The 25,160-nt window shown below is 38.7% G+C and overlaps 1 protein-coding gene across 3 annotated transcripts in view; it reads right to left on the bottom strand.

Moving 5' to 3' along the window:
* F9 (coagulation factor IX) overlaps positions 1-23,416 on the bottom strand; it is a 31,432-nt gene extending 8,016 nt beyond the window's left edge. The window contains exons 1-6 of one of the 3 annotated variants that reach the window (NM_007979.2): positions 23,194-23,281; positions 18,745-18,908; positions 18,313-18,337; positions 12,631-12,744; positions 6,455-6,583; positions 3,575-3,807 (exon numbers count right to left, since the gene is read on the bottom strand). In NM_007979.2, coding sequence (NP_032005.1) covers positions 3,575-3,807; positions 6,455-6,583; positions 12,631-12,744; positions 18,313-18,337; positions 18,745-18,908; positions 23,194-23,281 — 753 coding nt within the window. Of the gene's footprint in view, positions 1-3,574; positions 3,808-6,454; positions 6,584-12,630; positions 12,745-18,312; positions 18,338-18,744; positions 18,909-23,193 lie in introns of all 3 variants that reach the window. The other 2 variants (XM_030251221.1, NM_001305797.1) reach the window with 2 other exon arrangements.
* Between the last annotated feature and the right edge of the window lie 1,744 nt (positions 23,417-25,160).

Below are 25,160 nucleotides of genomic sequence, written 5' to 3'. Positions count from 1 at the left end.
CAGGGGTCAGAAGAGCTCTGCCAGTTGACAATGCCAAAACATTTGCTCAAACAAGGCTCCTGTAAAAGCTGACCAGCCTAGCAAATGAGTCAGGGACTCAAAAAAGGGTTCTTAATTGAGACCAGACTACCTACCTACAACTTTTACCTGTAAGCTGACAAAGAAACAGATATTTTTCTATTCCCCACCCCCTTGGCAAGATGTGGACAGATCATTTAAATTTGTGTGTGTGTGTGTGTGTGTGTGTGTGTGTGTGTTTGTGTGTGTATGTGTGCATGCTGAGACTTTAACTCAAGGTTACACTGATGCTCCGAAAGCACTCTACTACTGAAATACCACCAGCACCACCAAAACCCTTTAACAGACTAAACATGTCTAGTTCATTCAAACTGTTGGTAATTCCTGATGAAAGAAAATTCTTTGTTCTTTGTGGGATTTCTTTACTCCTGAGTGCTCACTTTGTCCCTTACTCCAACTGACTTCCCCAACAAAAGAATCAAGTCCGAATGGAAAGGCCTTTGGGCAACATCAGCAACTCGAGACACTTTTCTTGGTGACAGTTGCAAATGGTAGTTCATATTTCAGAACCAGAGATGTAGTGTGGAGATCATTGAAGACGTCAGCTCTCACTTTCTCACAATGCCTTGGCCACAACATCTGGGTGCAGTCTTGTCTGTAATTAAATCTAGTTATCCTGGAGAGATGGCTCTGGCACTCTTATCAAGGACATGTTTTGTTTCTAGCATCTCCATCTTGGCTCACAACAACCTGCATCTCCAGCTCTAGGGGAACCGGATGTCTCTGGGAGCCAGGCACAGATGTAGTACACAGACATATGTTCAGGCAAAATATTTATACATGTAGAATAAATAAGCTAATTAAAAACTATAGTACTCTCTTGTGACAGATTACCCAATGTGGCAGAGCTGATCATTTCCCAAGTGAGAAGAGGCCGTGGTTGCTTTCACTTCCTGTTTCTTCTTTGTCTAAGAAACCAGGAGAGGGGGTAACATTTGAAATAGTGCAACCACCACCTAGTAGTCTCTTCTAGATTTACTAAAATTTCTTTAAGAAATTATTTCTATAGGTATTTGCTAAGCATCTGCTCTAAGGAGAGTGGATGGAAAAATACAGATTATGTGACAAAACTGAGACTATGTCCCCCATTTTAGTTCTGGTTTAACTGTGTTTTTTTCTATTTTGTTTAATGAGGGGCAATGTTAACACAACATCTTGGGATTAAAAGCATTCTACCTTATTTAAAGAGGAAATGATGTTGTTAGTCAATAAGTCTCTGGACAAATTGCTTTATGCCCCTAAAATACATGGAGGATCAAAGTTATAGGATTTGGGGGGCGGGGTTAGGGACACTGTGGTGGTTGAAATGAAAGATGTCTTCCCCATAGGCTAGGGCATTTGACCACTTGGTTCCCAGGTATTGGCGCTTTTTGGGGAGCTGGGGCACCTTGCTGGCGGGTGTGCTTTGAGAATCCATCACCTCATTCTACTTCCTGTTTTCTGGCTCTGTCTCATGTTTGTGGTTCAAGATGTGATCTCTCAGCTTCCAGTTCCTGCTGCCCTGCCTCCCCACTGTGATAGACTCTGTCCCTTTGGAATCACAAGCCAAAGTAAGTTCTCCCTTCCTTAAGTCGCCTTTGGTTATGGTGCTTTGTCACAGCAACAGAAAGGTAACTAATCTAAACCACCTTATACATGTATATTAGGGATATAAGGAACAAAAATACACGAGAATGTAAAACAAAACAAAAAAATAGAGTTAACTATACTGATGTCAAATAGAATGAAAACATTACTGTGCCATTACCCAAGAGAGATTGTTTAAAGAAAGGTCACTGAAGAGGATTAGTTTGACTAAGAACAGTGAAGAACAATAAAGCTGTGAGAGCAAAGGAAAGGATGGTGCGGGATAAGGGAAGTAGCTCTGGTATGGTGCCCTTAAGGAGGGCCAGAGGGTATATAAATGTATACACAGTGTATTTTATTGCCTACATGTTTAGTGTCTATATGACTTTCCTCTATCCCCAAATACATGTTTGACATCTGTCATCTAGTATATTATAAAATGGCAGAGTAGCAGACATTTCGAAGAATTCTTGATAGACCCATAGCTAGTATACATAGCTAGTTTCAGAAATTTCTAGTGCTGTTAAATGTGATATTTAGATGCAAACATCTACCTGACCTCCTTAAATTGTAGCTAATTTGATGATTGCAGTGTCATTTAAGCTATCAGAAGTTCATATTTTATTAGAGAAATTATTGTCGTGTGAAGAATCATTGAAATCACTACTAAATTATAATTATGACCCAAGGAGTTTTAAGCTAGAGTAAACCATGATATGTACTATCTAACAGAAATACATGTAATGATGGAAAATTTCTCTTAATACCTGCCTTGTCCAGTAAAATAGTGACCAACTACATGTGGCCATTATTCCCTGGAAGTGTGGCAAAAGTGACAAAGAAACTGAAAAAATTTTAATGTTTTTAACTAGTTAAGTAAAGTATCCACATGTACTGACCCCCAATTTTATGTAAGGTCTGGACTGGCTCCTTTCATTGAGGTAGGAGGTGGCCTGTCTCTCCTCTCTGATGGAATCACTTGGGCTTTGGTTAAATATATAGTTAAGGCTTGGGTTTTGCTCCTAATCTAACTCTTAGTTTAAAACAATATGCACAGGTAATACTGTATATGCAGTTTCTGTGGTGAACACACTTGGAGGACAGCATAGATTGACTCCATTATTTGATATTTTGGAGACAGGTTTCTGTGTGTGTCCTTTAGGACAGTGGGTTTCTAAACTACAGTATCAGAATGATCTGCAGGGCTTCCTTGAACCCAGATTGCAGGGCCTCACTCTCTAGTTGTTCAAATCCAGGGAGATTGAGGTGGAGTGTGAGACTGTGTACCTGACAAATTCCTAGTGATCTGGGCATACTGTCAGACTTGGAGAAATGTGGCAGTAGATCAGAGCCCATGTGCTTATTCTAAGAAGTAAGTTTTGCTTTAATCCTTTCCACATATGTCCCTTTTCATTATCCCCATCAGTTAGTCAGTCTGTGCCTAGAGATCATCTCATTGGTTTTCCTAGGGCCTGAGGGTATGCAGGAGTCCCAATGTGTGTGTGTGTGTGTGTGTTTGTGTGTGTGTGTGTGTGTGTGTGTGTGTGTGTGTGTGTGAGAGAGAGAGAGAGAGAGAGACAGAGACAGAGACAGAGACAGAGACAGAGAGACAGACAGACAGAGACACAGAGAGAGAGACAGAGAGACCTCATTTATGGACATGCCTATTGCTAATAAGTTGTTTGGAATTCTACTGTGCTATTTGTTTAATGCCAAATTCTTTGGAACATTGTCTGGTAGCTGCTGCTGGACTTGTCTTTCACCATATGCTTACCAGTAAGGCTTTTTATTTTGCCGAGTGATGCAATTTACCTAATTTTTCTCCAATGCCCACAGGTCTTTCTAATATCCTAGCCCTGTTCCTCAGCTGGCCTGTCTTCTGTCATCTGAGCCCCAGCCTTTAGTTAGACACATGATCAATATAAAGTACCTGCCAAGGGATTTGACCCGGTTTTGCGTTTTCTCCACCAACAACTCGAGTGAAGTCATTAAGTGATTCACTACTTTCAGTGACGTTATTAAGAATGGCACCATCAGTGATGTCATCTTGAATGAATACAGCTTCAGTAGAATTTTCATAGTCCATATTAGAGAAAACAGTCTCAGCTCTCGTGATCTTTTTAGAACTGTATGAAATAGAAGCTCTCCCACATGGAAATGGAACTACAAAAATAGAAAAAAGAGAATATTCTGATATTCCACCGTGGCATATAGAAATGCATTCCAATAATTGAGAATGAGCCTCATTCATTGCTATCACATTGAGTCTGTCGATGTTTTATATATATATATATATATTTTTTTTTTTTTCAAACTAAAAGGCTGACTGTAGTATTTTCATGTAAAGTTTTCAAAGCTTCCATGGGAAACATTGGGCTCTGAAATCCACCATCTTCATGGAAATAAAATAGATGTTCTGGAATCAAATTTATTAGATTTTTTAAAAAAAGAAATCTAATTACTTTCTATCTAGTTTCTTAATTAAAGTCTTCCTTCAAAATTCCCTTGCCCTGGATGGAGATCAAGAAGGTATGCTGTGGAATTTTCCTTTTAGGAGAAGCTAAAGGCTCTCACTACTTCCTATTAATAGGGCCTTTTTGTAGATTATTTATGCACTAGAGATTCCAACATGGAATTTTTGACTTATTTCTCAACAAATTATCTACTGGTACACCGGGGACCACCAAAATGGAAATTTGTAGCCAAAGTCACCTCACACTTCATTTTCATGTTTTACTCTCCTCTTAGATACATTTCATGTACCAGGCATTTCTATAGCAACCAGCCGTGGCTAAGTATCATGAAAGCAGCTTGTGGTTGAAAAAAATAGGAAATTAGTTCAAAATACTTATGCACAAATACACACGATCAACAATGGCTTGAAAAGAGGGGCCTTCATCTTTCAAAAGGCAGAACAGCTATTTTAGGTTTGGCCTAGTTACTCTGCTAAAGCTAAGGCTACATTCAAATAGAACTCTTAATAGTTGGAGACACTTTTCAATTTTTTTTCCTCTCTTAGAACATAAAAGTGTTTACAAGGACTAAACTTCTGCACTAGCTGCCTTCATGAGAAGTTAGCTTTTTAAATGTTAAGTGTGCATGTGTGTGCACATACACAACACACAGAGAGACAAACACAGACACACTTCTAAGGCAAGGGCCGGGTAAGTCAGTACATGTGAAGAAGCAGGCAGAAGGTGAAACGTCAGAGATTCTTGGTTTTGTTTGTAGCAGGTGCACTGTTGTATTCTGTCCTTTTCTTTAATTTCCTCTGCCTGGTACATTGCTGAGATAGGTATCAAACCCACAGTTACAGGGGAGTGGTTCACAATTTAATAAAAGATCTGTTTTTGGAAACATAAGAGAAGCTCTATCTGGCTTGCTTTAAAAGTGTGTTTATATTTTATCTGTAAGTATGCTATATGGGTGTGGGCACATGTATGTGCTGGTATGATTGTCCATGCTTGGATGTGTGGAAGCCAGGGGTTAACATCAAACATCTTCACTTATTTCTCTGCTCTCCAAATTACCCTTTTGAGACTGGATCTCTCACTGAGTCTGGAGCTCATGATTTCTAGCTGGTCCTATCTTACCCTCTCCTTTCAGTCAGTGCTGGGCTCACACTGCCTGGCCTTTCTATACTGAGTATCTGACCTCGGCTCCTCAGGCTGGCATATTAACTGATTTATTCTCTTTCTGCTAGTCTTACAGAGCTTCTCTCCCTTTCTCTGAATCAAAACTGTGGTTTCAGAGGTAAGAAACGAGTGTGGAGATGTTCTAAATAGAGGAATTAGGTGTCGACCTGGTGGTATGCTCCCACAGCTATGAAGCCTTGCCTTTCCCTTTACTGTAAAGACGATGTAGATCAGCCTAGGAAAGCATGTAACAGTGGCTGAATCTAGTGTGACAGCAAGTTCAAAAATTCAGTTGATGACACAAGTCAGGAAGTCATTTTCATAGACGGAAGTACTTAGGCTCCACCAGACTTATGCTTAACATTTAGCATCATTTTTTTTAATTGGAAACCTATCAGTCAACCAAGTATTTATATGTCTTTTGTATTATTGATTTGATGTACTGAACCTCAAATATTGCATATAGCGATCACAGAAATCGATTTCTTTGTAATACAGAAATCAGAGGAAAAAAAAAAACATGGCCCTAGAAAAGAATTCAAGCTGTACATAATTATTAAAGTGTGAAATTATGGTGACATTTGGAAAGTTAATTTGTTTATTTCAAGATACTAATCTTTTGTTCAGTTACAAAAGGGAGTTGATGCCAGCACTACTGGAATAAGGTAATCTAAGGGCAGAGGATCTGAACCCGGGTTATAGCTGGGGTTATGGTGGGTTAGTGAGCACCTACACAGTACCTCATTAAACTTCTGAGACTCCAGTTTGACGGGATCTGATATCATCTTTTTTTTACCTCCAGAAGCATAGCACATGCATGGCATAAAAAATAGGTATGCATATTATCTGTCTATATGTAATTGTGGTTTCTTTTTTATTCAATGTACTTAGTATCAAAATGACTTATAAGTAAATGCTCATGTAAACTAAAGTTGTTAATTTAGCCCAACCCAATTTTGTTCATAGTTAAACTAAAAGTAAAAAAATACTGGTAATAGCCAAAAAAAAAAACCCCAACAAAAACAAACAAACAAACAAACAAACCAAAAACATGCAGACAAGACACTCATAAAATGAAAATAAATAAATCCTTTTTAAAAAGCCTAAAATAGTGTAGCTTAAATGCTTAAGATTTAGATGCAAGTTTTCTTTAAAGAACTTATTTAGATTTTGACCTGTTGGTTCACAGGACTTCTGGTCTTCTGCAAGTTGGTATCCCTCAGTGCAGGAACAAATTACCTTGTTATCAGGACTGTTTTTACAAAACTGCTTGCACCTGCCATTTTTAATGTTACACGTTGCATCTAAAAGAAAAGAAAAGGAAAAAAAAAAAACCGTAATGGCTCATCTGACATACACTTCAAAAAAAAGTATACGGAACCACTGGCTCATGTATGGGTTCAACACAAGTTGAAACAATCTGGGAGCCTCCAACTAAGAGAAGAAAGATGAAGTAAAATAAGATTCTCAGAAAGGTGTGACGATGGTGTCAGCAATATTTTGAGATTGTGTACAACTAAATATTTGGAAATTGTACTTTAACCAAATCATGAACTATGATTAGAGACCTATTTATTAAAGTGAAACATAAATCCAGGAAAAGTCAATAAAACCTTTGTGTGAAGTTTTACAAAGTAAGTGCACCTGTTTTAATGCTTCATAGGTTAGTAAGTAGGACATCATCAATTGCCCCAAGTTCCATAATGTTCCCTCCCAGCCATTCTACCTTCCCTCCATTACAAGAGTCATTACCTGCATTTCAAACATTGTAAACACTATTGATAGTTCATGAGCTTTATATAAACAGCACATATATTATTATGGCTTAGCAATTTATTTATGAGATTCATCTATGTGGTTTTGTAAACCAATAGTTCATTTACATTGCTGTGTAGTAGTCCCATTGTATTAATACATTTTCACCCACCTATTCTACTATTTGTTAAAAATACTGGTGTTGCGAAGATCATATGCCCCAGTACAGGGGAATGCTGGGGCCAGGAAGCGGGAGTGGGTGGGTTGGGGAGCAGGGCAGGGGAGGGTATAGGGGATTTTCGGGATAGTATTTGAAATGTAAATGAAGAAAATATCTAATTAAAAAAAGAAAAAGAAATGGGCAATGTTTTTGAAAAAATAAAATAAAATAAAATACTGATGTGCGTGTGTGTATATATCCAAAGAAGCCAGAGTATGAGTAGAGTACTTGTATATGTTTTATTACTAAGCATTCAATTTTTACACTGTTCCAAAATTTATATTCTGTTTATTTTGGTACAAATATAATTGCTACTTCTATTGCCTTCATATACAAAATCTTTTCTGTATGTTTACTTATTTTAATTGCATAGTCCAGTAAATCAGGGGAGGAAAATAAAATAAACTATTATCAGGGGAAGGGAATAAAGGAACTGACCTTAGATTTCATTTTTGCTACCATTAATCCACTAAATTTATGACAAAAAAGATGGCATATGGTCTTTTGTATTTCCTTAGCTTTGAGGTCTTTTCCTCAAGTGGTAATAACATCTCTGGTTACTTTTTTTTGTTCCTGGCTATCACATTGTTGCTACAAAGCAATACTAAAGTGTTCAGCCAAATCAAATACTACCTGTAGAAAATGTTCCCTCAATATGAGGTTGTGATAAGTTAACAGAGGTGGGTGGGGAGAACAGGCTAGTTGTGTTCTAGGGAATGAGTAAACTTGGTGTGATTTTTCTATTCTGCTTCTGTGTCCTTGGTTAAGTAACCAGACCTCTCAACCTTTTTCCTGTTTGCTATTGCCCTTTCTGGCCCAGCATGTTGCTGCTACTCTTGATCTTTGGCTTGTTTGATGCGTGTGATGGGATGGATGTATTGCTGTAACATCAGCAGGCTTTTGCCTGCAGTCAAAAGGTTCAGGATTCTAGAAATAAAATCATAGCACAAGAAATTCCAGGGGAGAGGTCAATAGAGCAGGACCTGAGAAACAGAACTGAACTCAGTCAATTTTCCAGCACTTAGATGCCACACGCTAGGTTGAGGTTGGGTTTTTCTTAGTCCCAAGGGTGGCCTTGGGACCTAGAATATCCACTGAGGAACCATTTAAAGCATGTGTTTTCTTTCTCTTCCTGATAGCAGAGGGTTGCTCACCGGAACCTTAACACAATTTTGTTGAACAGGTTTGCCAGAAAACATCTTATTCGGCTAACCTCAACATTTTTCCCAACCCCAAAATACATAATAAATGAGACAGTTGGGGCTGTGGTGTGCTGAAAAATTGAAAAAGCAAGCAAGCAAACAACAAAAGACCCCCAGAAACTATTCTTTTGTTTGTAATTTTTACTTTCCACTTTGTTTTTCTGCATTCTTCGGGAGGAAAGGCTGACTAGATTCTTGCAGACCTTAATCTGCCTGATGGACATTTGCATCTCTTCTGCAGCAGAGGAAATTCAAAGATATTTATTTTAGCCAAAGGGACCCAGTAGCCAGTTAATTGTTTTCTAACTAGAAAGCATGCCCCAAATATTTGCTCCTTACTCCCCCAACTAAGAGCCTTCCTGATGGACAGGGGAAAAAGAGCAAAGGGTCACAATAGTGGAAATCTTTCCTTTCTCAAGACAAGGTAAGGCATGGGCCCACATACCTGTGATGCCTTGTGACTTTTCAGATTTGTGTTTAGTTCAGCTGGAGGCAAGAAGCTTAAATGGGAGTTTGTCTATGCTTTGTTGTTGCTCTCCTGTAGTATCAGAGATAAAGGGTATTCTGACAGAATTCCCATTTTGTTTCTGAATCAGCTGAGCTGAAAAGATTTTTTGAAAAAACCCTTTCTCAAATTGGTTGGATCTGATCAAAATACCCTAGAGGCTAAGCATGGTGGTGGCTGCAGTATAGCTAGAGCCCTGACCAAACAGAAATGTGGGAACCAAGGAGTTCAATTGGCATTGAGTTATTGCCAGTTGCTGACTTAGCAAGTTTTCTTTGTGGACCATAACCTCCCCAACCACAGTGCATCCTGTTATAGAACTCCAAACTTATGTCCACATTCCTCAACTGTATTCTTTTCCTCCTTTTAAGCTATCTTTTAAAATAAGATAGAGGGCTGGAGAACTGACTCATTGGTAGCATTTGCTACTTTTTCAGATGAACCAAGTTCAGTTTCCAAAGGCCACATGGAGGCTCACAGCCACCTTTTACTTCAGTTGCAGAGGATCCTATGCCATCTTCTGGCCTCTATGGGCATTGCATGCACATGGCACACAGATAACCATTTATACAAAATATCCTGAAATATGAAATAAAACTATTGCTCTGTAGTAAAGCTTGAGTCAGGTTAGGGATGGTGATTCCTCCAGCTGTTCTTTTAATGTTAAGAGTTGTTTTGGCTATTCTGGGTTTTTTTGACTTTCCAGATGAATTTGAGAATTGCTCTTTCTATGTTTTTGAAGAATTGTGTTGGGATTTTGATGGGGATTGCATTAAATCTATAGATTGCCTTTGGTAGGATGGCCATTTTTAGTATGTTAATTCTGCCAACCCATGAGCATGGGAGATCTCTCTATTTTCTGAGATCTTCTTCGATTTCTTTCTTGAGAGACTTGAAGTTATTGTCATACAGGTCTTTCACTTGTTTGGTTAGAGTTACCCCAAGATATTTTATACTATTTGTGGCTACATGGTATGTACTCACTAATAAGTGGATATTAGCCAAAAGGAAAAAAAAGATACAGAATACACAAGATACAGTTCACAGAATTCAAAAGGCTCAACAAGCTGAAGTGACCAAGTGAGGACACCTCAGTCCCCCTTGGGAGAGAAAAGAAAGTGGGAAGGGAGGGAGGAACCTGGGAGGGAAAGTGGACCGGGTAGGGGGGCAGTGGGGGGTTAGAGGAGAACCTGATCTGGCATTGGGTGAGGTAAAAGAACTGAAGTCCTGAGGGCCAGCAGAAAGAATGGAAACAGGCATCTTCAGGAAATAGGAGGTTAGGTGGACCCCCCAGAATGCACCAGAGACCTGGGAGGTGAAAGACTCCCAGGACTCATAGGGAGAGACCTTTGATGAAATGCTTGGCAGTAGGGAGAGGGAATTTATAGAGCCCACCTCCAGCAGGAATATAGGACATCAAGTGAGGGATGGAGTTGCCATCCCACAGTCAAAACTCTGACCCATAATTGTTTCTGTCTGAAAGAATTACAGGGATTGAAATGGTGAGGAACCTGAAGAAGGTCCAGCAACAGGCCCAAAGTGGGATCCAGCTCAAGGGGAGGTCCCAAGGCCTGACACTAGTACTGAGGCTATGAAGTGCTCACAAAAAGGGTCCTAGCATGTCTGCCCCCGAAAAGATCCAACAAGCAGCTGAAAGAGTCAGATGCAGTTATCTGCACCCAAGCAATGGACAAAAGCAGATGACCCCTGTTGTTGAATTAGGGAAGACTGAAAGAAGCTGAGGAGAAGGGTGATTCTGTAGAAGGACCAGCAGTCTCAATTAATCTGGACCCCGAGATCTTTCAAATGCTGGACCACCAAACAGACAGCATACACCAGCTGATATGAGGCCCCCAACACACATACAGCAGAGGACTGCTGGGTCTGTGTTCATTCAGAGATGATGCACCTAATCCTCAAGAGACTGGAGACCCCAGGGAGTTTAGAGGTCAGGTGAGGTGGGGGATGGGGGCATCCATGTGGAGATGGGGTGGGGTAGGGAGGAGGTGAGGAATGTGGAGCAGTCAGAGTGTGGATGGGGAGAGATGGGGAATGGAATATGGAGTGTAAAAAATGAATTAGAGACTTATGTTTTTAAAAGTTTATAAATTAAAATATATTTTATTATATTTTTACATATAGGAGTATGTTTTACTTGCATGTAAATTCGTGCACCATGTGTATGTTTGGTGCCTGTGGATGCCAAAAGAGAGCTTTGGATCTCCTGGAACAGAGAGTTGTGAGCCACCATGTTGGTTCTAGGAGTTGAACCCAGGTCCTCTGGAAGAGCAGTCAGTGCTCCTTAACCACTGAGCTACCTTTATGTTTGTAATTACCACCTACTACACTGTAACCTTCACTTACAGCAAAGACTGTTATTCATCCCCTTTACTCCAATGGTTTTAGAGTAACTACTCGAAGAACTTCTGTATGTATCTGGAATATGAGGACTGAGTTTCACTTATATGGAATTTGAAATTATAATCTTTCAGAAAGAATGGCACTTTAGGGATGTTGAACCAATTAACACCCCCACCCCCAAGGAGTGGGAACTCAAGCAGTGGTTTATTGCCACACCAGGAATCCTAAACAAATGCAAGTCCAGTCTGAGTATGTTAGCTCACCCACTTCTGTTCATTCTTTCTTTTTCAATTCCTTTGTCCTTTCAACTTTCCTTTTTATTCTGAGATCTTTCAGATCTCAAAGAAAGATGATCAATGCACTTCCCCTTGGTATTGAACAATATTACAGGGACTTTCATCCCCTTTCTCAATAGGAGCAGTCCAGCTGCTGCCGCCTTTCATTTCGTGTGTCAGAGCAATGGCTATATTGCCTTAATAGTGTCCTGCTACCTCTCTCCTTTCTATCCTTAGCCATGCGGTGTGAGAGTCTTTCCCTCAGATTGTACATTTATGCTCCCAGAATTTCGGAGTGTGTCATCTTTTCTTGGTCCCATGTGCTTCTTCTCAACCACCGTATCATCAATACTGCATCCAGAGGCAGTAACTAAGGAGATAAAGGACCTTGGGGTTTTACTGCTCAAATGACCAAAATCTCAAAAAAAAAAAAATTCCAGGAAAGTATACAAAAATCTTGCCTTTGCAAGATACTTTTTTCTTCTGTTTACTCTTCGATATAATCAATACATTGAATCAAGGAACAACCTCTGATTTTTACAACAAATTTAACTTATAAAATGTTTTGTTCATCTGGAAGAGTTCTTATTACATGGGGACCTGCCATGCCCAGCTCTATAGGCTATTCACTTCCTTTATCTAAATCCACAGTAACTCAGTCACAAGCTCCAATCTTTTTATGGGTGCAGTTTTCTCAGAGTTTTGAGTACAGTACAAGAAGTTCACTTCCTGGCTCAACCATTTTTATATTTGATATTTGAGCTAAAGTTTTCTTGCTCATAAAGTGAGGGATAATAACGGTACTGAAGACATATTAAGGATTATTAGGGATTAATACATAAAGTGAATGGAACATTACCCCTAAATACTAGCTTGAATTCTTGTCCTAGAAAGTGACTATAGAGAAAGTAAATGTTTATAAGCATAGAAAATGTGTTTTAAGAGAATTGTGTGGTATAAAGACATTTAAATATCCTGTTTCATCTGGTTTAAAAAGGAAAGTTTGAATATGAATACATAAAAGGTTACTTACCTAATTCACAGTTCCTTCCTTCAAATCCAACTTGGCACCAGCATTCATAGGAACTAATATCATCCTTGCATATTCCACCATTTAAACAAGGATTTGATTCACACTGATCTCCATCTTTAAGACAGGTTAAGAAATTGAATTATCAGAGAGCTGCCTAAAATGCCCAGTCCTCCCCTGAAGAGATTTAAGAGGGTAGGATTCTGATTTTAGGATTAGGGAACTACTGAGCTGCAAGCTATCTGCATATAGGCAAGTGATGTGCCTGCTTTTCCAAGTTTCTAAAAGTCACTGCAGCAAAGGTTTTCAGGCTAATGCCAGCCTCAAAAATTTCACAGAAGGAGGCATACACTGTTTATATAATCCAAGGAAAGAGGGGGAAATGTGTTTGTATGGAAATATTATATTCAGCATACAATGAGAAGGAATATCAGTGTTTCTTCATGGAATGGGGACAAGTTAACCATAAATTAAATTGAATTAAACCACTTCAATGAATACTATTTATATTTCATACGAGGACATTTTATTGAAGGTCTTGTACAACAAACCATGTTAGAAGATAAAGGTGTTTTCACTCATGGACTGGTAGCACTGATATAGGGCAAATGTATCTACTTCCTTGTATTGCCTTTTAATGTTTATGTATCATATGAAATAAGGGGCTGTGACAGCAAACTTGCCAGAAGCATAAAGATAATAGGTTTTTTGCATACTAGTTAGGTTCCAAGTAGGCAACTATGTTATGTGTATCATCAGAAGCTTAAAGTACTATTGGGTGACCTTCAGGAATACACTTGCTGTATCCATTCCATTCTGTGTTTTCCAAAGTTTCTACATTTACAGAGACTTTGAAAATGCTGACAGTAGAACAAACAAAAACAGGGAGAATGAATAGGCAAATGGAGAAGGGTCAGGAACAGAAGGAAACCTTTAAGTCTGGTTTCTTAGTGTCTGGCCTCCGCTCATACTACTAAGAAAGCATCAAGGGATAGGATGAACCCAACCAGAAGGAGAGGGCTATGTATTTTGAGCTATGTCTGTAAGACTCCACATATGAGAAAGAAAACAATGAGATGAAATGGTATGAAGGAGAGAAAAACGAGAAGAACCAAAGAGAAATTTCTAGTTATTAGTCATACTTTCTAGCCAAACCCCTTGACATTTCTTGTGTAGACGACCACATTCCCTGTTCTCTGATGGAAACACGTGTCCATGGTCTGTCGACTATGGAGCTAGTATCCTTTTTCAGAAATAAACTCTCTGGAAAATTGGATTGCTGTAAAAATTAGACCTTGCCCTCTCTGCCCCTTGATCCAATGTGCTTTGCACAGATACTGCAATTTGTTCCAATTGTATGAAAACAAAATACATTATCTCTGGTTTATTATTATTGATGCTCAGAACTGGTCTAAAAATGAGCTACATTTGCACTTTATATTATAGACCAATGAATCTGAATTATTTAGGGTGTTTTAGTGAAAGGGTCTGGGCTTGCAGCCAGCCATACAGGAAACTCATTTGCTGAGACATATCTTCAAAATGAGTGTCATTTTCTTTTGAATTTAGTGTTCCTTTGCTTTCTTGTCTCTGTGTACTATAGGCCAGAAGAAAGCCATAGTTAGTAGGGGTCAAAGACAACAGGAGACAAGACCCTGCCATGTGAGATTCTCTTTTAAATATTACTGGGTTCTAGAGATGGAGAGATGATTCAGTGGTTAAGAGTACTTGCTGCTCTTACAGAGGACCTGAGTTCAATTCCCAGCACTAACATGGTTGTTTATTGCAGTCCACAACTACAGTTTCAGGGAATCTGATACCCCTTTTCTTGTTTCCAGTTACCAGGCACATATGGGGTACCCAGACACTTATTCAGATGGCATGCTTATATACATAAAATGAAAATAAATAAACCCTTATGAAGAAGAAGAAGAAGAAGAAGAAGAAGAAGAAGAAGAAGAAGAAGAACAACAACAACAACAACAACAACAACAACAACAATCAAGCAAAAACATTCAGATTTCATGATCATAAGATGTTATATGAAAGAAGAGTTGGTTAGGAGATAACTTGGGTTCCTTTCCTGGTCTTGTGACTTCCCAGTTTGGTGATCCAAGGCAAATCCCTTGCCCCCTCCAAGCCTGTTTCCTTCTCGGTTTCCTTCCATAATGCTTTACCTGTGGGACTGCTGTGACAGGCGAATGGGATAGGCATTTTATAAACTGCTTCTGTGAACTGTATTCAACAATGCCAGGGCCAGGAAGCGGGAGTGGGTGTGTTGGGGAGCAGGTCAGGGGGAGGGTATAGGGGGCTTTGGGGATAGCATTTGAAATGTAAATGAAGAAAATATCTAATAAAAATGCCTTAAAATGCCTGATAGATGGTAGTTCAGTTGGCTTCTTTGTATGATGAGGTCATGGTAGAGACTGCCAGACGTTGCAGTGAGGAGCCTGGCCCAGGCAATTTCTGATTAGTACAGGCTAATTTTGTGATAGGTAAGAATCTTAACTACAATGTGAAAACAAGTATGGGCATTATTGCTCTTTTGTTCTTGTCTGTGTTGTTTTAGGTGTTTGTAGTGAAAATAGTAATAACAGAAGCATGTCCTTGATGTCTCATGGGTATTTGTAACCAAGGTATAGTAAACACTCTACTTAGCTGACCTGGAAAGCCATTGTCCAACTTCAAAGTATGCTGCTTGGACTGGGGCCGTGGTCGTGGCTGGGGCTCGGGCCGAAGCCGGGGCTGGGGCCATGGCCAGGGCTGGGGCAGGACTGGGGCATGTACAGGATGGGCAGTGTGAAGGGATCATGAGAGTCCAACTGTAGCACTGATTTCTTCTCTCGTTCTCTCTCTCTCTGTCTCTCTCTCTCGTCTCTCTCTCTCTCCTTCTCTGTCTCCCTCTCTCCCTCTCTCAGTGTGTGTGTGTGTGTGTGTGTGTGTGTGTGTGTGTGTGTGTGTATGTAGAAGTCAACCCTTGGTATGTTTTTTCACTTATTATATTGTTTTTGGAACTGGAGAGAAAGTCATTACATTGTTTTTCTCTCATGGAACTTGGAGAATATTGATTAGGCTAAGCTGGCTAGGCAGCAAGCCTCAGAGATTTTTCTCTCACTACCTTCTCAGTGCAGAGATTATAGGCAAGTACCACCCACACCTAGCTGTTATTTTTTTTTAGCATTTATTTTATTTTTATTATTTTCACTGCCTTTTAATTAAAATACAATTCAAACACTTTCCCCCTTTCCCTTGTATCTCTCAAACCAGTTCCTCAAACTCTTCCATGTTTCCCACACTCAAACTGATAATTCATTTTCTTTGATTATTATTGTTACATAAAAATAAATGCAAAAATATTTAACTACAACCTGCTGGGTCATTTTTGTTCTTTTTGTCCATATGGTTTTAGGGTTACTGAGGTCATGGCTCTTAGAAGAGAACCTACTACTATCACTTTGCTAGACAGCAGAGTCCCTAACTACATTCTAAATCTTCTCCTTATGCCCACAGCTAAGTGTAGCTACCACCCGTCATCAAAGAAGCTTCTCTGGACAGCAAATGGAGATCACAATAGCAAACCATAACTGGACACAATGGAGAGATCAATGATCAGAGAAACCTAGTTCTATTAAATACATTTGTATTACAGTTCTTGCATGTATGGCTCAGTGAGCATCACAGAAGAGAGAGCAGAAAGATTATGAGTTGGAGCACCAGGAAGTCTGCCGTAAAACAGTCTCTGCTGGAAATAGCTGTATAAACAAGATTTGAACAGTGACAATATCAATGGACATGTTAATGTGGAAGGGGAAAAAAGTCTCAGAGTCTCACCCCTAGACAAAACAATTACAGGCAACTGGTAAGAGAGGTGGGAAGGGAGGCAGGAAGGAAGGAAGGAAGGAAGGAAGGAAGGAAGGAAGGAAGGAAGGAAGGAAGGAAGGAAGGAAGGAAGGGAGAAGGCAGGAAGAGAGAGAGAGAGAGAGAGAGAGAGAGAGAGAGAGAGAGAGAGAAACCTCTCCAAGTATCAGCCTTTTAGTTGGTTCTCTAATACAAAATGATCATCCCTGAAACTGTATATACCAAATATATGCAAACAACAAAAAATGGTGGGTTATGAGGAACAAAGTAAGGTTTTTCATCTGTCCTGGTTGAACAGCTTTCGTTGTTTGTTAACTAAGCCAATGTCACCATGAAAGAAAGAACCTCAATTGAGAAGATGCCTCCATCAATTGGCCTGTAAATTTTTTTTTTCATAATTAATGATTGGAGTATGAGGACCAAGCTCCCAATGGTTTGCATTTAAAGACAAGCATTAAGCTTCCACTATTTAACTTGAGTATAAATAGTTTGCATGAAATTTGTCAGCTAACTCAGAAGTAGGCTTAGTATCCGTCATCTTTAAAAATAAGGAAGGCCAAAGAGAACCTCTTTTCTTTCACAACTTTAAATGGAAAGAGGAGAAATAAGAGTTATGAGGGTATGAAATTTTCTAGTAGTTTCTCCAGAAATGGAATTCTAGAAAATTGAATTGGACCTCAGGTAGATGGAGCTCAGTGAATAATGTCCAAGTTTATCTGTTCTGTCCATGAAGATACTCTGAAAGAAGTCAGCCTGTGAAATGTCCCTCAAAATCCAACTTCTGGACTTCAATTTTTTTGAAATTTGTATTTGTGGACAATACTTGAAAGTGTACAAAGATATAATAGAAAATAATAAAATTGGTTATTGTTAGAGTATTGCATTTCTTCCTTTGGGTCAGTTAATTGGGCAGATATTTCCTGAGTGCCTCCATTGTAGAGAGTGTTATGTCAGGAGCCTATCAACAAGTGAAGCTACTGACTCCTGCTGAAATGAAGCTTGCACTCTAGGAGGGTGGGAAAACGAACAAGACACTGTTGTGGAAAGTGCTACAGGTTGAGTATCCTCAATCTGAAAGCTCAAATTTCAAATCACTCCAAAATCTAAAACTGTTTGGGTACCAACATGGTGCTGCAAGAGGAAAATATCATGCTGTGAAATTGTTTCATAAACAAAACTATAAAGATTATTGTATGACAGGATCTTTCTGCAACGTGTTTTAAAATGTATTTAGATATTCTTATAAATAGATATATGAATATAACAAATTATGCATTTAGAATTGGGTCTCATACCAAATATATTTCATTCCATATATGCATATAATAGACCAGAACACATGTGTCTAAAATGACAGAGCGACCAGGTAGCAGGTTGGAATATTAATACCTTATCAAGGGAGGACTTACTGAGTTGGAGGAATTTTGGACAAGTCCCTGAGCAAGGTAAGGAAGTTAGCTTAGAAGAAGCTGGGAAGACTCAGCTAACAGGGATAGTAAGATTGTTCCTCTAATATGGGAACAGTGCTAGGGCATGCAAGGAGCCCCTTTGTGGAATGAGGGCAGTAGTAGTAGAGGTGGTCAGAGGGCAACAAGAAGGGATGGTAGGTCAAGACACGGAGGGCATTGGAAACCATCCCAATCATCTCTGAATCTACTAGTTACAGTAAATGTACATTTAGCTCTAAGATGCAGTTGTTTGGTTTTTTTCCTGATTTTTTTTTTTTTTACTGAGACTGTACAACCTCTCTATATAGAAAAAAGGCACAATTCTCAAGTGTTTCATATAGCAGGTAGGAAATAAAATAAAATAAAATGAATTGCTTACCAACATACTGCTTCCAAAATTCAGTCTGTAAGGAAAAAGGAGGACAGCTTAATGATAGTGTTTAAAGTATTTTGATATGGATTCCTTTCCTTTTAGAACATTTGTAATAGATGATATGATATGAACTGATATTTTTAAGATTTGAAATACAATTTTCCTTTAATAATTGATCTATAATACTTTGTATTTTGTTTTATGTGTATGAGTGTTCTATCTGTGTGCATACATGCACCCTGTGTATGTACTACTCAAAAAGGTCAGAAGAGAGTGTTGGGTTTCCTAGATGCTTGAATTTGAATCTGTGTGCTCTGGAATAGCAGAGTGCTCCTAAATATGGAGTCACCTCTCTAGTTCCACACTCCTTTTGAAAATAGAGATTTTCTATCTTTTGCTCTGGGACATATTATTCAGGTATGATGTGGGTATACTCACAGTTTTTTCAGTGTTTTCAAAAACTTCTCGTGCTTCTTCAAAACTACATCTTTCTTCTATACACTCTCTTTCAAGGTTTCCTCGAACAAACTCTTCTAGTTTTCCTGAATTATATCTCTTTGGACGGGTAAGAATTTTGGTGGCATTTTCACGATCAAGGAAAACTGAAATTTAAAAGTATAGTTCTTTAGTATTAGGAAAAAAAAAAACCTCAGAAAACTAAATATGTTTTTAAAGAAAAGGTTTGTTTTGGGTTCATGTAATTCCATAGCTAATTTCTCTTTGGGGCATAGAGCCAAAAACTATGATTTTTTTTTCACAGTATACACATGGAAATTTAGGAATTAAAATTCAATTTTATTTTTAATTGGTAGAGTGCCAGCAATAAAAGGTTACATTTCAGTTGTATTTGTGTTTAACTTTGGATGAAAAAGAAAGTTCTCAACTAAGCAGTTAAGTTCCCACTTTGTCATCTCTTGAAAATAGCTCAGTACAGGATCGTTCCAAGGTGATCTATCATTCCTCTGGCTGGGCTGTTTCCAGTGTGTAGTCTCCCAATGACTTTGCAACAAATATCCCGCGAAGGACAGAAGCCTGTTTGTGTTTGTTTTGATTTTCATTGTTTTTGCTTGGAGAGAGAGGGAGAGCGGGAGGAGGTGGAGGGAGGAAGGGAGGGACGGAGGAAGGGAGGGAGAGAGGGAGGGAGAAAAAGAGAGCATGAAGTTGGGTGGGTAGAGAGATAAGAAGGATCTGGGAGTTGGGGGAGGGGAAAGAATATGATCAAACTATTTTGTATGAAAATATATTAAACAACAACAACAACCTCCCAACTGTAGGCCAGCTAAAAATATGACTCCAATGCTTCTCATAAGATCGTGAGGAATAATCATGGCATAATTGATGTTATCTTCAGGCCCATGATGTCTTTAGTTGGCATATGAATGCCAGTGATGGAAGCATTTCACTGAAATTCATGATGAGGTTTTTTGAGGATTGAAATCTTTCAGTTTTCTGCCTTCTTCCTTTTCCTGTCTCTCTCCCTCAGTATGTAGATATATGTATCTAACATGTATCTAACTCTTACTGACTGCATGAACATGGACAAACCATACAATGTCTGGCTGGACCTTAACTTTTTAAAACGTAAAATGAATGTAACAGAAGTGTAAGGTCATGTACCTCATCATCATGTTGATGATCTCAGAAAATTATAGGCTTGTGTATCCTGGTTACTCACTTTCTTCCCAAGTTGCTCATGCTATCTCCCCCTCCCCCTTCTTAGCTTTCTCCCTTCTCCAGTGCTTCTATGCACTTCAACGTGTCTTTACATTCTCACTGCTCTCTGTGCAAGAAAATTACCATTGTCATCATTGGTAGTAACCATGGAAAGAACCTCTTTGACTTCGTGTATTTCCCGACTGATTGTCACACAATAAAGGATCAGCCTGTAATTACAGTCAGAAGTCAGACTACAGACCCTGTGCTGTGTTGATATTATAACATTATCCCCAGACACTCCATATATGTCTCCCAAACCTTTCATATGCATGTGCCTATTAAATCATATCAGCACTATTTTATAATCATCACTCCAATTGTCAGTACTCTCTTTATTACTATTGTCGACATTATGCTGTTTTGTTTCCACTGGATGATTGCAAGAGACTTAAGGTTGGACTCCCTGGCCTGGAGCCTCATCAGTTCCTAATAGTGTTCTAGACTGAGTGTTATAGCACAGTGAGGGTGTGCTTCTTACACATATGTTTCTTACAATTTACCTCCACATTGCTCTCTACTCTTCCATCTCTCTTAGCTTAGAACCCTTTTTGGATGATTTGGCTCACCCCATTTTCTTGCCTTACTTCTTCTAACAGTCAATATTTAAACCAGATGAAGCATCTTGAATACTTCCATTATTATATATACACAGATCTTTCTCTGTGAGGGTTACTATCTACACAAAATGCTCCACATTAGTGACTATTTTTATTGTTCTCTCAGTGTGTGTGTGTGTGTGTGTGTGTGTGTGTGTGTGTGTGTGTGTGTGTGTGTGTGTGTGTATGTGTGTGTGTATGTGTGTGTGTGTGTTCTGGCTAGCTTTTATGTCAATTTGACACAAGCTAGAGTCATTTTGGAAGAGGAACCTCAATTTGAAATATGCCATCACCAAACTGGCCTGTGAGAAAAACTGTGGAGTATATTCTTGAATGATGATTGATGTGGGAGGGCCAAGATCACTTTTGGATGTGCTACTCATAAGCTGGTGATCCTGTTTCTGAGTTGTGTAAGAAAGCAGTCGGAGCAAGCCTTGAGGAGGAAGACAGTAAGCAGTATTTCTCCATGGCTTCTATATCAGCTCCTGCCTCCAGGTTCTTGTCTGGTTTCAGTTCCCTCTCTGACTTCCCCCAGCTGAAATAAACCTTTTCGCCCCAAGTTACTTATGGTCATGGTGTTTAAAATGACTACATAAACCCTAAGAATATGTGTGTGTGTTTACATATACACATACATGTATATACATCCATCTGTATTTATGCATACATGCATTGTAAGTGTTCTCATACATGTGGGGATTAAATGACAATCCTGGAAGTCAAGTCTCTTATTCACTGTATAGACCCTCGGGATCAAACTCAGGTTGTTAGGCTTGGTGGAAAGCAGTTTTGCCCAATGAACCATCCAGGTCAGACATTTAAGGATAGTGGGCAACTATTCATTTCTTGAGATCTTGCTCCAAACACTGTATCTTTCAGGAGATTTTACATCCATTATGTTCCTTCTTTTGTACTTCCTAAGCATGTGGTACACACCTCATCCCTTCCCATTAAAGTCTTTTTTTCTGAACCCATTCATCTCTGCCACAGTACCTTGTCACAGTACCACGAACCACAACAGTATGGACTAATATCCAAATACATGCATTAAAGATAATTTTGATTTGCATACATTGTAAGCACAAATTCATTTCACAGACTAATTTTGATTTCCCAATTCTAATTTGTCACAATAAGGCAGTAGTTATGAACATGGGGCCTCTCTGTTCTAAAGCCCAGGACCGTTTAACAGAAGAGTGTGCTTTATGAATACCTAGCCCCACTCCCCAGCCAGGGCCATTTCCCTGGTTCCCTGACCAAACTGACTCACAATCTTGTTCTTTTTATCCTCAATACTGTCTGGGGATCATATATTTAACACCTCTTTAGTCATTATTGCCACAGCTCTGAAATCATGATTTTTTTCTATCATTTTACATCTGAGATTCCCTCACCACTAAGACGTGCTTGGATCTTTATAAGAGAGTGCTTGGATCTTTTGTTCTCACATAGGTCAATCTGATGCACTAGGTTGAATGACCTGCCTTTATGGTCCACGTAATGAGTTTCCAACATGTATTTTTCATCTCTACCCACTTTGCTAGTGCAGTTTAACCTTTGCATTCTCACATCATCATTTCAGCTTTTAAGTCTGATTCCACAGTTGACATCATGTCTGGAGTGGGAACCAGGAGACCAGCCGATTTTCTGGGGATGCTCAGGGTTGGCACCTCTGATCCTGGCACTGTCACTTGCTTGACTTTAGTAGGTTGACTAGTAAGTGTGATAAATGCATCTGGGGCAATCAGGCTGTTTGTCTAAAGCCAGTAAGTTCTTCCTGTGTGCCTTTCCCTGGGGAGTAATGCCACTGTTGTTGCAAAAAACGAAACCAAACGAAACCCTGATGTGCTGTACTTTGCATGAATTAAGCTACTCCTCTTTCTGGCCATTTGTATACTTACTTTTGTCCCCTAGGGAGGCCTCTGAGTATTATGGTTCTCTAAACATCAGCTCTGAGATGTATGACAGATGAGCTGATTTATTTCCATCTATGTAAAAGCTTTCATTACAGACAGCAACTTAGTAATAAAAGCGTAATCTTTCAATTTTAGCTGAGAAATTAAACTATAAATATATGTTTAAACATTATAACTATGCCTTACCATCTAGTTCTAAAACACTGGAACACATGTAGATTCAAGAAAGACTTTTTATGCAAATTAACCATTGTGGTTTTGATGTTTCCCCTTTTTATTTCAAGGTGATGAGTCTAAAATCCTAAAATAACATGTTTCCTGCTTATTGTGCAATTTCTTTGTTAAGACATTTTCCGATTTTCATTTTTTTAAAACCAAGGACACATAAATTTTAAGTGGAATTATATTGTCAAATCATAAGAATAACTGTATCTATTAAATAAAAATGCACCACAAGCCCTGTAAATGTAGTTCGTTTTTTCAAATATTGAAACTGAAGTTACCACAGAGCCAGAGTTCCTGGCTGACGTGCTTCCTGCTACAATAGAAACTATAGCTGCCAAATCATGAAATCTTGCTTTACTTGATAAAGGTAGTTCTAAATATTTCTGTTTTTAAAGGAGAAGCATATTAAGCATAGCATCGAAAAAGAAACAAACCTGCACATTCGGTACTGAGTAGATATCCTAAAAGGAAGATGGTGATGAGAGCCGGGGATTCTGCCATGACGGTGTTCAGGTGCTTCATGACCTTTGTTAGGAGATTGTGCAAGCGTCAGGGCTAATCAATCGTTCCAAAGTGCAAGCTGAATGGGACTTACTTCTGGGAAATTGTTGTCCATCTCCCTCGGTGTATCTTTGGGCTATTTCCAGTTGGTTCTTGGATCAAGTGAAGAGAATGGTCAGGGCTTGTTATTAAAGTACACTCTGAGGTTCTTGGTTCTGTGAGGGCTCAAATGCCCCAGTGTAGGGGAATGCCAGGACCAGGAAGAAGGGGTGGGTGGGCTGGAGAGCAGGGAGAGGGGGAAAGAGATAGGGGGGTTTTGGAGGGGAAACCAGGAAAGGGGATAACATTTGAAATGTAAATAAAGAAAATATCTAATAATAAAAAAAAGTGGCCGGCCGGTGGTGGCGCACGCCTTTAATCCCAGCACTCGGGAGGCAGAGGCAGGCAGATTTCTGAGTTCGAGGCCAGCCTGGTCTACAAAGTGAGTTCCAGGACAGCCAGGGCTTTACAGATAAACCCTGTCTTGAAAAACAAACAAACAAAACAACAACAACAACAAAACAAAACAAACAAACAAACAAAAAACAAAACAAAACAAAACAAAACAAAACAAAACAAAACAAAACAAAACAAAAAGTGCACTCTGGTTTCATGAGCTGCTGCCACTGGAGCAGAGCTACAATTGTGCTGCCAGGTAAGTTTATCTGTGGGAACTCAGTTTATCTTCATCACAGAGCAATAATATAGAGTTTAAAGATAACAAGTGAATCCTTTTATTTGGTCTATTATGTTAATTTCTTATATATATTTATATATAATGTTTAGAATAGTAACTATGTATCAGCCTGTGACTTGTCATATTTTTAAAATTATTCACCATTAATTTAACCTGAAAAAAAACTCAGTTTCCTTATCTGTAATTGGGAACAGTACACAGTACCTCTACTGTACATATTTCATCATTGGAAGCTTAATAAATAAGATGTCTTAATACTCTGAAAGCTCTTAATGGATATTATTTATTGTCGGTATTTTGTTATTGCTATGTGTGTTTTGATAAATAATAAATGGAAAAATAAATGGAATAGAGAAAATAAAATGGCTAATTTTCCCATGTCTTTGTCAATGTTCTTGTCCTTGCTAATGGGATAAGCAAAAAAAGATACCTTGCTTGTATCTAATTTTGCTCCAATTATGAATTAGAATTCCAATTCCCTTAGAATTAAAGACAATTTGTGTCTTATTAGTTGATGAACTTAGCCTACTTCTAGGGTTATATCATCTAACTACTAGTTAATCATATTTACCCAACTTTTTATGGGTTCACATAGATTTTTGCTCTAGGATTTAAAAGTAGGCACAACTCTGAAACTTATTTTTTTCCATTTCTGAAGGATTCTTCTGAGTTGGGTTAACAGTGACCCATCACTCAGAGGTACCATCCTTCTATTCTAAAACTGTTACTGACTCCCAAGTTTTATTAACTTAATCTGGTACTGCTTCCTAAAGGTCTTTACTGGAAACATATATGCAATACTGAAACACAAAATGCCCAAGGAAGCTTATGGAAGCTTACGTCATTCAAAGCACCGTGTCTATGCAGAGGACGAGATTCTGGTTGGTATTCCAACACTGTCTTGTTTTCTTTAGACATGAAAAGAAGGGTATAGGATGGATTAAATATAACAAGAATTGGTTGAACATGTTTCTGTGATGATTTCTTCTATAACATTTTAAAATTGTGATAAAATACACCTAATACCAAATTTATTTTCTTGACTATTTTTAAGTAAGTGTAAAATACATCCAGAACTCTTTTTTTTTCTTATTTTATATAATTTTTTGTGCTCCCAGGCCTTTCTTTTTTAAGCAGATACTTTCTTTATTTGCATTTCAAATG

Source organism: Mus musculus, chromosome X (assembly GCF_000001635.26).
Source record: "Mus musculus strain C57BL/6J chromosome X, GRCm38.p6 C57BL/6J".
Taxonomy (NCBI): Eukaryota; Metazoa; Chordata; class Mammalia; order Rodentia; family Muridae; genus Mus; species Mus musculus.
This window is presented reverse-complemented; position numbering and strand designations above follow the sequence as displayed.